Source organism: Dendrobates tinctorius, unplaced genomic scaffold (genome assembly GCF_039654945.1).
Source record: "Dendrobates tinctorius isolate UK_male_01 unplaced genomic scaffold, ASM3965494v1 ptg000143l, whole genome shotgun sequence".
In the NCBI taxonomy this organism is placed as follows: Eukaryota; Metazoa; Chordata; class Amphibia; order Anura; family Dendrobatidae; genus Dendrobates; species Dendrobates tinctorius.
Genome location: NW_027361810.1, coordinates 43360909 through 43373968, shown reverse-complemented (window position 1 = coordinate 43373968; position 13060 = coordinate 43360909). Strand labels below are relative to the sequence as shown.

General features: G+C 51.8%; 1 protein-coding gene across 4 annotated transcripts in view; it reads right to left on the bottom strand.

The window, feature by feature from the left end:
* The window catches only part of DCAF17 (DDB1 and CUL4 associated factor 17), a 49512-nt gene that overhangs the window by 20438 nt on the left and 16014 nt on the right, over positions 1-13060 (bottom strand). For 3 of the 4 annotated variants that reach the window (XM_073545860.1, XM_073545862.1, XM_073545863.1), the window contains exon 7: positions 8813-8890. The exons of the other annotated variant lie outside the window; for it this stretch is intronic. In XM_073545860.1, the coding sequence (XP_073401961.1) occupies positions 8813-8890 (78 nt within the window). The remainder of the gene's footprint in view (positions 1-8812; positions 8891-13060) is intronic. 4 annotated transcript variants of the gene reach the window in all.

Sequence of the window (13060 nt, the reverse complement as noted above, 5' to 3'; positions counted from 1 at the left end):
GGAACCAGACCGATGCTCCTGTCTGGATCTTTTGCGGCTATTATTGGCAGGCTCAGACGGAGCTTCTTGTGACCTGCTGGGTCCTGCGGGAGCCTGCAGGGGCAACTTATCGAGTACCGACACCAGGGACTGAGACACCCTGGTGAGGTCCGCCACAGATTGTGACAGAGATGAAGCACACCCAGGGATAGGGGCCTCACTCTCGCTTGGGACAACAGGGGGGCTCCTGGGCGGTGGGTTCAATGGGGTTGCTGCAGTCCTGACAGAGGGGAGAGGACTGACCTGATGGAAATTTGCGATTACAAGGAGAACAAGCAAAGTGACTGACCACCGCAGAGGAAGAGGAGGTGGCAGGAGGGCGAGAGCGAAGAGATTTAGAATTAGACATGGTGAGCTAACCACTAACAGTGCCAGACGGTTAGGGGACACAGAGCCGAGGAGGGTGTCAGTCTGCAGAGCAGAGCTACTCACGGAACCGGTGTCCTGAAGCGACTTCCAGCTATGGGGCTGCGCAGCTTGCTTGGGTCTGCGAGTCCTGCAGGCAGGGCAAGACGGTGACCGGCTCACAGGCTGAGGTAAAATGGCGGCAGCCTGAGGAAAAAACGCTCCCTCCTTGAGCAGTGGGCGGTCATTAGCTCACTGTGGGTCTGGGAGGAGGGGGGCGGCGCAAACCGCCCTTTCAGGGGTACCAAGATGGCGGTGCCAAAGAGCCATAGGAGGATTAGGAGTGGGCGGGACCAAGCGCCGGCTCCCGTCCCTGAATGGAGCAGTGGAAAGCACAGGACGGGCGGGAAAAAGCCCGCCCGAAGAAAGGGGCGTGGCCGCACATCAGGACAAGGCCTGAATAGAAGCCGGGGCAAGATACCTACTTCATCTGTAAGCCTTGTCTTGAAGGAAAACCTGGGGAAAAAGGGAGAGGTACCTCATCATCCAGACGAAGAAAAAGGACGTCCGTAAGAAAAGGAGATTTTTGTGTACTCACCGTAAAATCTCTTTCTCTTAGCCTCTAATTGGGGGACACAGAACCATGGTGTTATGCTGCTGTCCACTAGGAGGCGACACTATGCATAATCTGAAAAAGATTACCTATGGCTCCTCCTCTGCAGTATACACCCCTGGACGGCGTCAGCCTTCTCCAGTTTTGTGCAAAAGCATTAGGAGGAACATAACAGAAACAACATAACCATGCCTGTAAGAAGGCCACTATTTACAAGCTCAAAAAACAATATGAGAACTCAACCGTAACAACGGCCCGTTAAGGGCAACAGGGTGGGGGAGCTGTGTCCCCCAATTAGAGGCTAAGAGAAAGAGATTTTACGGTGAGTACACAAAAATCTCTTTTACTCTGTCGCCTCATTGGGGGACACAGAACCATGGGACGTCCCAAAGCAGTCCCTGGGTGGGAAGCAATGGACGAATATTGTGCTAGCAGGTCCCTAAACTTGGGGCACTGCCGCCTGCAGAACCCATCTACCCAGGCTCGCATCCGCTGAGGACTGGGTATGAACACTGTAGTGTTTCATAAACGTGTGTAGGCTAGTCCAAGTGGCCACCTTACACACTTGTTGTGCCGAAGCCTGGTGCCAAATGGCCCAGGAGGCCCCTAATGCCCGCGTAGAGTGTGCCGTGATACCGGCTGGAAGAGGAGAATTGTTAAGGCGGTAAGCCTCTTGCATGGTGGACTTGATCCACCTGGCAAGGGTAGCTTTAGAAGCCGACAGACCCTTGTGAACGCCTTTCGGAAGAAGGAAAAGGGAATGAGACTTCCGGAAGGGTGCAGTCCTAGACACGTATATCCGCAATGCCCTGACGAGGTCAAGCATATGCAGAGCCTGCTCCACTCTATGAACCGGAACTGGGAAAAGGGATGGCAGTGAAATTTCCTCATTGAGGTGGAAGTTGGACACAACCTTCGGAAGGAAGGATGGTACTGTACGGAGAATCACTTTGTCCTGGTGAAAGGCTAGGAAGGGCCGTCTGCAGGAGAGTGCTGACAATTTAGACACCCTGCGTAGCGAGGTGATTGCCACCAGAAAAACCACCTTCTGTGACAGAAGGCGGAGTGGGACTTCCTTAAGGGGTTCGAAAGCTGGTGCATGCAATGCTGTCAGGACCAGGTTGAGGTCCCACGTTTCCAGTGGACGTCTGTAGGGGGGAACTAATTGGGAAACTCCCTGGAGAAAAGTCCTTACTTGCGGCTTGTTAGCAATACGCCTTTGGAAAAGCACTGAAAGCGCTCACACCTGGCTCTTAAGCGAGCCTAGGGATAGCCTGGCGTCCAGGCCCGATTGAAGAAAACCAAGTACCTTTGGGAGGGAATAAGGGAGTGGGACCTGTCCGCGAGATTCGCACCAGGTAAAGAAAGCTCTCCAGGTACGGTAATAGATCTTGGCGGAGGCTGGCTTCCTTGCCCTGATCATGGTCATAATGACATCCGGTGAGAGCCCTGCCTGGGTTAGAACCCAGGTCTCAAGGGCCACGCCGTCAAATTGAGAGCCCCTGAGTTCTGATGGTAGAACGGACGTTGTGACAGAAGGTTGTGACGATCTGGGAGACGCCAGGGGGCGTCTGCTGTAAGTTGTACGATGTCGGCATACCATGTACGTCTGGGCCAGTCCGGCGAGATCAGGATGGTTGGAACTCCCTCTTGTTTGATCTTCCTCACGACTCTGGAGATCAGGGGGAGGGGTGGAAAAATGTACAGAAGCTGGAACTGGGTCCAGTCCTGAACCAGGGCATCCGCTCCGAGCGACCGCGGGTCGCGTGTCCTGGCCATGAAATGGGAGACCTTTGCATTGAGATGGGATGCCGTTAAGTCCACATCCGGGGTCCCCCAGCAATGGCAGATCTGCTGAAAAATTTTGGGATGAGAGACCACTCCCCCGAGTCCATTCCTTGTCTGCTGAGGAAGTCGGCTTCCCAGTTGTTCACACCCGGAAAGTGGACCGCAGAGAGTACCGACCTCGTGTCTTCTGCCCAGTGGAGGTTATGTGCCACTTCTCTCATTGCCTGGGTACTGCGGGTCCCGCCTTGGTGATTCACATATGCCACCACCGTGGCATTGTCCAACTGTATCCTGACATGAGAGGCTGCCAGCAAGTGATGAAAGGCTCTCAATGCCAGGAAGATGGCCCAAATTTCCAGGATGTTAATGGCCAAAGTCGCTTCAACTGGTGACCACTTGCCTTGTGCCCTGTGATGTAGGTGTACCGCACCCCAACCTGTAAGGCTTGCATCGGTGGTCAGGACCTTCCATTGACCTGAGAGAAAGGATTTTCCCCTTGCAAGCGAAGTTGGCTTGAGCCACCAGTGTAGGGACCTCCTGGTTGACGATGTTAGTCGGAACTCCCTGTCGAGGGAGAAAGGATTCCTGTCCCAGGACTTGAGGATGGCTAGTTGAAGAGGCCTGAGGTGAAACTGGGCAAATGGCACCGCCTCCATTGCTGCTGCCATCCTGCCGAGGACTCTCATGGCAAACAGGAGAGATCGGGGGGGATTGCGGAGGAGTATGCGAACTCCCAGACGGAGAGCCAGTGCATTGTCCCTGGGAAGGAGCACCAGCCCCCTGGAGGTGTCGAATAGCATCTCCAGGAAGGTTAGGGACTGACTGGGGGTAGTCGATGACTTTTGCAAGTTGACTAACCAGCCCAGGCGACTCAGTGTCGATTGTGATTGAGACGCTGACCTCGCAGTCCTTGAAGGTGGAAGCCTTGATGAGGTCATCCAGGTATGGAACGACTACAATGCCTCTGGAGTGTAGAACATCCATGGTGGCTGCCATGATCTTGGTAAACGTTCTGGGAGCCGTGGCGAGTCAGAACGGGAGAGCCACGAACTGGTAGTGGTCCTGGTTGATCGCGAACCTGAGAAATCTTTGATGGGCGGGAGCAACTGGTATATGCAGGTATGCGTCTTGTATGTCTATGGAGGCGAGATATTCTCCCTGCTCCATGGATGCAATGATGGACCGAAGGGACTCCATGCGAAAATGACGAACCCGTACATATTTGTTGAGTTGTTTTAGGTCTAGTATGGGCCGGACGCTGCCTCCTTTCTTGGGGACTACGAATAGATTGGAGTAGAACCCTTGGAAGCGTTCGGTGGTGGGAACCGGTACTACGACTCCTGCTTGAAGGAGAGAGGAGACCGCTTGGTGGAAGGCATGAGCCTTGTCTGGCGGTTTTGGTGGAACAGAGAGGAAGAACCGGTTCGGTGGAGCGGAAGTGAACTCTATCTTGTATCCGGAAGACACTATTTCCCTGACTCACCTGTCTTCTGTAATAGGCAGCCAGACTTGCTGAAAGAGTAGAAGTCGTCCGCCTACTGGTGCGGTGTCATCCGGAGTTCGCGAGTCATGATGAGGCGAAATTCTGAGGTTTTCCTCCTTTGGGCTTCGCCTGGCCTGCTTTCGACTGCCAGGTCCTGTCCGGCCTCTGCGCCGCCCGTGGGTTGTCCCTGCGTGGAGAGCGGTTACGATTTTGTGCTGGGCGCGAGACGGACCATCGCGAAGAATTACGAAAGGATCGAAATCGAGTTTGGTTACGCCGTTTAAACGTGCGTTTAGGTTTTAGTTGAGGGAGAGAGGTACTCTTACCCCCAGTGGCATTGGATATCATTGTGTCCAACTTTTCACCGAAAAGCCGTCCACTGAGGTACGGGAGATGCGTGAGGGACTTCTTTGAGGCCGCATCCGCTTTCCATTCCCGCAGCCAGAGGATACGCCGAATTGTGATGGCGTTCGCTGCTATCCCCGCTACACCTCTTGCGGAGTCCAGGGCTGCATGAAGCATGTAATCTGCTACCACTACTATTTGAACTGCTTGGTCCGACAGCTCAGGATATGAAGCTTGGAGTCCAGCTTGCAATTTTTTGGCCCAAGCCAGAATGGCCTTGGCCGCCCAAACTGAAGCGAACGTGGGGGCCAGGGAGGCCCCTGCTGCTTCGAAAACTGAACGAGCCACGCGTTCTACCTGCCGGTCTGCTGCGTCCCTGAGGGTTGAGCTATCTGGCAGTGAGAGGAGGGTCTGTGCTGCTAGCCTAGAGACTGGGGGGTCCACTTCGGGTGGATCTGTCCACTGCTTGGTGTCCTTTTGTGGGAAGGGGTACCTAGCCTCCAAATATTTGCGATTGGTGAATTTCTTCTCAGGCTGCGAAAAGTGCTTAGTAAGGATCGGCTGAAATTCCGGGTGGTTAGAGAAGACCTTAGGTGGTTACAGAACACCTTCAAAGCAAATCTTGTGTTCTGGGGCTTCCGGGGTTGGATCGGAAATGTCCAGCACCCGATGGATGAAGAGATTATGTCCTCAACCAGCGCTGTATTGCTAGGGGGACAAGGGACCAGAGACCTCTCCGTTTCGTTGTCTGAGTCGGAGTCACAGATGCCTTCCGAATCCTGCGTATCGCTTAGGCGTTCCCTGGTGGGTGAGCTGGGGCGGAGGTCTCCTGTAGTCGGGGGTTGCTGTGGAGATCTACGTTGTCTGTCTCTGGTAGGGGATGGTCTAGGTGACATGGAACTACGGTGTCTCTCCCTAGAGGGGGATGACCGTAGGCTATGGGATGACGCAGAGGAACGTGACGTGTGGGTCCGCTTACGTCTGGGAGAGCCAGAGATGGCCTGTCCCTGAGTGGAGCTGTCCCTTTGCTGGGTAACGCTCATAGCCGAGACATGACCCTGCAGAGCCTGGAGTAATGTGGAGGTTAGGTTATCTATGGACTGCGTCATAGACTGTGACATCTGGGTAGCCCATTCCGGCGTGGTAGCATCCGCTGAAGCATTGGTAGAAGCCTCTTGGGGTTCTGACACAGTATTCTGGAAACAGTCCTGACAGTGCGGGTACATGCTGCCACTGGGGAGAGTGGTTTTGCAGGCTGTGCAGAATGCATAAAAGCAGTCCTGCCTGGTTCTCTTGTACCTTGAGCCTGGCATAGTGCACAGAGCATGGAAGGGCAGGCTATGGGAGAGCCCTACAGGGGTGGATATGCAGGGGAAACCTATAAGAGAGCCTTACAGGGAATCCGGATTCACAGCCGAGCAAAAAAACCCGAGCTGTGATCTTACCCCACCAGTGTGCCCCTAGGTCCAGCGCCGAAGATCCACAGTCCTGTGCCCCCCGGAGAATGGCTGGCGTGGTGCTGCTGATGCCTGCGTCAGAAATGGCCGCCGAGAGGATGAGGAGGGAGAAGGGGGCGGAGAGCTGAGAAAGAGCGCGCAGAGATGTGTAAAAAAAGCGCCCTTTCTGCCTCGATCCGTCCCTTCTATGACACTATAGTGTCATATTTGTCATCCGGGGGGTGGAGAGGAGGCGGCGACCTCAGCTAGGCCGAAGCCGCGGCCTAAATTAGATATCGATGCCCAGGAAGGGCTCCAGGCCGGCGTGGTAGTCCAGGAGGGGGTCAGATCTTAACCGAACCCCCCTGGATTGAAAGGCAGGCTAGCGGTGGGGCCACAATCGGAAGCGGTGCCCTGTGATGGGTCCCCCTGAGGCGCTATGTAGCTGGTGCTGCCGCAGAGAAGGGGCGCAGGGAGCCCTGTCTCTGTATGTGCCATGCCTGCCTGCACTCCCCCCCCGGCCCCGACAGGAGTCCGCAGCTGGGCTGGGGTCCCTGGATACAGTGAGCTGCAGATTACCGAGGTACAGACCCTACCTGAGGCGTCTCAACCTAATACCCCCAGAGGGGGATTAGGGAGGGTACTGCTGTCACCATCAGGGGGCTTCTTCCTCGCCTCGACCTCAACCCAAGACCAAAAGGAATTGGGGAAGGAGAGGGGTCTCAACTTCGAGCCAGCACCCGCAGGACTGGGGAAGGAGCGACATGGGGAACAGCCATCTCTACTTTAACCGGGCACCCCATAATAGGGGGCCGAGGAAGGAGCCATGCCGGGAGTCTCACAGGAGACCTGCTTTTCTTCATCTGTCATCTGGGAAAAAACGGAGTGAAAAAAAAAAAAATCTTTAGGTGTGCCTCCTTGCAACACTAAGCAAAAACTGGAGAAGGCTGACGCCGTCCAGGGGTGTATACTGCAGAGGAGGAGCCATAGTTAATCTCTTTCAGATTATGCATAGTGTCGCCTCCTAGTGGACAGCAGCATAATACCATGGTTCTGTGTCCCCCAATGAGGCGCCAGAGTAATCCCATTAGTGGACGTCCACGCCTCCCCCAACCGACAGGCTCTGGTGGGCGAGTGGGTGAGAGACGGGGGGCTAGGATCGGTCTGGACGCGCATCCGTGTTAGGGGCTCTTGATCCTGCCGGCTAGACGTATGAGGATACGGGGTGGCAGTACACGCCGTACTCATCGTCTCTTTGTGGGAATACAGATGTGATTGTCATGATCCAGGACAGGATTTCGCTTTGACCCGTCCTGGTTAGACTATGGGTTAATTGTGCTGCCTCTCTCTGGCAGCAGGAGGCTATTTAGTGCTCACTGGACCTGGGTCCGGTGTCAGTTATACTCCTGCCCTCGGCTGAGTTAAGTGACCTCTTGTATACGTGTGTCTTGTGCCTGATATCTTGCTTGCTTGTTCGGTTGTGATCTGGTTCTGTCCCTGTTACGAGTTCTGCCTGCCCCTCTTGTACTGCGCTACCTCTCGTGTATGACTCTCTGCTTGTGACCCGACTTCTCTCTGCTCGTCCCCTTGGTACCACGTCGCCCTCTTGTGTATGACCTTTGGCTCTGTCTGACTACCCGTCTGTTTGTCCCTCCTGTACCTCGTTTGCCCGTACTGCTGTGACCTCTGTTTTGCCTGACTCTGAGTTGTTGTATGGTGTCCTGTCCTATCTGAATACAGGACGCTAAGCCCCGCCCCCTTGCAGTCACATGACCATAGGTCCCGTGCAGACTATTCAGTTTCAGTGTCCGCAGGTCCTATGCCTCTTTACCTTCCAGCGCTGACTGGACCCTGATACTATTAGCCTGAAGCACGCATGGTCACCTCTGCTGCCCTGCTCCACAGGTATCTTTTAGCACTGCTTCTGTACTCAGGACACGCGCACTGGCTCTATGAGCAAGTGCAGTGCGGTGTCTCTGACAGTGATTATTCACTCTGTATCCCTCCAGAAACCTGAAAGGGAACGACGCACACGGAGGTAGATAAGGGTCTAATGAAAGACCCGTGTCCACCTCCTACTGACACTAAGCTAAACTGAGTAATTGAACGCCAGCCGGTGGGGTGTATACTGCGGAGGAGGAGCTAACTTTTTTTATGTGCATAGTGTCAGCATCCTAGTGGCAGCAGCATACACCCATGGTTCCCGTGTCCCCCAACGAAGCTATGGAGAAATTCAGATTTATATATTTTTTTATAGAATTAGAAAACCATGTATCATTTTCTTTACACTTCACAAATACTGGCTACTCTAGGTTAGTAAACCACAACAAATCCCAATAAAATACATTTAAGTTTGTGGGTATCACATGAAAAACAAAAATGTGGAAAAATTCACAGGGTATGAATATTTTTGGAATCACTTGATCCCCTTTATGTCACTCAGATACAGGCAGCCATAATGCTCATCAGCAAACACAGTTGCCAATTAGACCATTTCCCCATGTTATTCTGCAGGAACTATGATGAAAACGAGAACTAAAAGTACCAAAAATAATCTTATAATGTGTGAAAACCTAAATTTTTGCACAAGTGTGATAAATGTGTAAAATGCAAACCCTTGCCAGTGACTAGTTTCCATTCAGCAGCCACTTACTACCTTGCACTTAGGGATCAGCTGTGGAGACGTTAGTTCCGTCATACAATTGTGCAGCCGACAGCTACTGTAGGAAAGTGATAAAATGTTGTATTTAGAGCCAATCTTACATTTCTACTAATTTCCAAAACTCCGACCAGTGAGAGCGGGAACACGTTGAATACTGCCATGTGACATACTACATTACTCTGGAAGGGAAAAAAAAAAAAAAAGTAATTTCAGAAAATAATATATTTACATTTTAATATAGTTTGAGGGTCTACAGCTCCTATGCATCTTCATGGTACCAGTAAGGGTATGTGCACACATTGCGGATTTGGCCCTGCGGGTCCGCAGCAGTTTTCCATGCGGTGTACAGTACCATGTAAACCTATTTAAAACCAAATCCGCTGTGCACATGCTGCGGAAAATTTTGCGCAGATTTGCTGCGGTTTATTTTCCGCAGCAAGTCAATTCTTTGTGCGGAATCCGCAACATTTTTACACCTATTTCATTATAGGAATCCGCAGGTGTAAAAACGCAGGCGAAATCCGCACAAATTCTGCAGTAAATCTGCACTAAATCCGCAGGTAAAACTCAGGTCGTTTTACCTGCAGATTCATCAAAATCCGCAATGGAATCCGCAATGTGTGCACCCTAAAACCTTTGTAAGTCTGTGGTCATATGATCTTCAGACTTTCTCCACCTCTCTTGGTTGTTTAACAGAATATTAAGAGTCAGATGTGCTACAACATGGCTGTAGGATCAGACTGCGCAGGGTCTATACTGTCACCATTGGGCTGCAAAAATCTACAAAATACGTAAAAAAGGAAAAAAGTTAAGACTATCTGAAAAAAAAACAAAACAAGTTTCTCCTTTTTTCATTCTAGATACTTTGATTTAAAGGGAAGATGCTTCTACGTAAATAATTAGTTACATAGGTTGAAAAAAGACCTAGGTCCATCACGTACAACTTTTCCCTTTTATTGTATCAGAGATCACTATTATGTGTTTATTTCCAGTCTCTAATATAAGCCAGCAACAGGAAGCAGTAGATTTCTGCTATAATCTAGGCCAATTTTTACAGTAAAATTAAAAGGAAATACGTTGGCCTTCATTTGGCCCCTGCTTACTTAACCCCTTTCTGACATCCGACGTACTATCCCGTCCATGGTACCTGAGCCCGTGTGACCGTGGACGGGATAGTACGTCGGGCCCTTTAATGCGATACCGTGGCTAAATTCGCGGTGATCACATTAAAATTCCGACGCCATCTCACCTTACAGAAGATGGTGTCGGCCTCCCGGGCTGCGATCCCACCCCCCCGGCATCCAGAGCGCTGTGATTGGCTGTTCAATTCTGAACAGCCAATCACAGCGTTTCTCATTGTTTCAGCCAATCAGCTTGGCTGAAACAATGATGTCCTAGGCTAGGATCGGGGTACCGATGTACTCGATGCTAGTGTCGGTGCCTGGCAACGCCAGGCACCGGAAAAAAGCCCCCGGATTGGCACGATCGCCGATCTAATCGATCGCGCCGATCGCAGGGCACAGCGGTGCTATACCGCCGCTGTGCCCTGCCAGTACTGGCCCGGATCGGTGCTATATTAGCACCGATCTTAGGCTGGAGCCTGGTGCAGGCCCAGTAGGGCCTGCAGGAGCTGGCTGGCGCGATCGATTAGATCGGCGATCACGCCAACCACAGGGCACAGCTGCGGTCACATGTGACCGCTCTGTGCCCTGCTGGTGACCTGGGCATGACCTGCCTAGGAATCGGAGCTGTGAGCTCCGATCCTAGGCAGTTGCCATGGTCACCAGGCAGATCAGGGATTGGTGGATCGATGTAATCATTCAATCCCACCAATGACAGGTCACAGCAGCGATGTGACTGCTCTGTGACCTGCCCCTGACATGTCTGCAGGGGACCTCACTCTAGCTGAGGATTCCTGCAGAGAGGTCGGACGCAGCAAGAGCTCCTGTGCTGGATATTGTGGTGCCACAACTTGTAGCATCACAATCCCTGCAGAAAGAAGAAAAAAAAAGAAAGAAAAAAACGCCAACCGTAAGTGTTCCTGATCCCTGATCCCCTGCCCAATCTATCTTCACCCCCCATCTATCTTCATCCCCCCATCCCTCCTTCCCCCTCTTTTTACCCCCCTTCATTTTTTTCACCCCCCTTGTGCCACATAACTACAACCCTAACTGTTGATCCCTGCCCAATCTCTCTTCATCCACCCCAATCCCCCATCCCCCCTTTTTTGTACCCCCCTCCACCCACCTTTGCGCAGCCACCGAGCGTTGATTGGTGACGCAGTTCATCGAGCAACACTCGTGCTCCCTTTTTTTTCCTCAGCCCCCTTAGCGCCAACTCCGCACACACATCCCCCAGCTGGCAAACTTTGGTAAGTGACACAGTTCACTTATCAGAGTTTGTGCCTGCCGTTTTCGTTGTTTTTTTTTTTTTTCACCCCCCACCTTGTGCACATCCAGCAGCCTAATTTTGATAAGTGACACTTATCAGCTAGGGCCTGCTGTTTTAGACTTTTTTCCACAGCTTTTTCTTTACAGAAAGTTTACACCAATCACTTCCCCCCCTCACGTACACATACAGTTTTCAATAAAGTGTACACCCAAGCACCATATTTACACAAAAATGTCATCAAATTCATCCCAACAGCGCTATTCAATGGATGAGGCATATGCTATACTTGCCTCCGACACTGATAGCGAGGATGGCGATCCCACTTTTATTTTTTGGATTCTCCATCCTCTTCCCCCTCCTCATCTTCCTCCTTGGGTCCTGCAGAACCGCCACGCAGACGCTCCGGGACAGAAAATGAGGCAGCGCCCACCATGCCCGCAGCTGACCCAGTGCTCCCCGTATGGACCTCGCCCCCCCGAAAATTACGAGCCACTGATTCCTGATTTTGTGGCAGAATCAGGAATCAACTAATTTGTACGTTCGTCAATTTTTGGAGCAAAACCCGCGTTCATCATTTTCAAACTGGTCTCCTGTAGACGCAGTTGAAATGACGCAGTTTTGGGGCCTGGTCCTCCATATGGGGATACTGAAGAAGCTGGAAATTTGGCAATATTGGAGTGTTGATATTTTATACAACACTCTAGTGTTCCGAATGGTCGTGGCCCGGACGCGTTTTGAGGCCATCCACAAGTTTCTGCATTATACTGATAATCCACAGTGTCCCGCACGAGATGACCCCAACTTTGACCATCTTTTCAAAGTTCGGCCGGTCATCGAACACTTCAACAAAAAGTTTGCTGAAGTGTACGTGCCCCAAAGGGACATCAGCGTGGATGAGTCCTTGGTCCATTTCAAGGGAAGGCTCGGATTCCGTCAATACCTGCCCAGTAAGAGGGCCAGGTACGGAATCAAACTCTATAAGCTGTGTGAGAGTACCTCAGGGTACATCCACAAGTTTAGAGTTTACGAAGGGAAGGACACCCGGATTGAACCCCCTGAGTGTCCTCCATTCCTGGGAGTGAGTGGGAAAATTGTGTGGGATTTGGTGCACCCACTGCTGGATCAAGGTTATCACCTCTACCCTGATAACTTTTATACCAGCATCCCACTCTACAAATCCCTCTCTGAGCGACGTACCACAACCTGCGGTACTGTCCGCAAAAATCAGAGAGGCCTCCCGAAGACGCTACTTGGGCAGATGCTCCGAAAAGGTGAGAACAGAGCCCAATGTAGTGACCACCTTCTGGTGGTCAAGTACAAGGACAAGAGAGATGTCCATCTCTTGACCACCATACACGGTGATAGCAGTAACCTCTGCACTGTACGGGGTACCTCTACACAGGTCCGCAAACCAACATGTGTAGTGGGGTACAACAAAAACATGGGGGGCTTTGATCTCTCCGATCAACTCCTCCAACTGTACAATGCATTGAGGAAGGCCAAGGTGTGGTATAAAAAGCTGGCCGTGCACATCGTCCAAATGGCAATGCTCAACGCATTCCTGCTGTCACAATGTGCATGCCCCAGCGATACGTCGTACCTTCAGTTCCAGGAGATAGTGGTTAAGGCCCTGTTATTTGGCGCTCAGGAAGGAGCGGACCCCAGTACTTCTGGAACTGAAGGTGCTCGTATTGTACCAGGTCAGCATTTTCCGGGGGTGCTCCTGCCAACCCCAAAAAATGGTAAGCTGCAAAAAATGTGTCGAGTGTGTTACAAAAAAGGAATACGCAGGGACACCACTTACCAATGCGACATCTGCCCCGAAAAACCTGGCCTGTGTATGAAGGATTGCTTCAAATTGTACCACACCTCCATGCACTACTAATTTACATTAGATTAGTTGGGGGCACATCTAGATTTGTTCTTTGGGGGTCTAGTACCCAAAATGATGTCACATG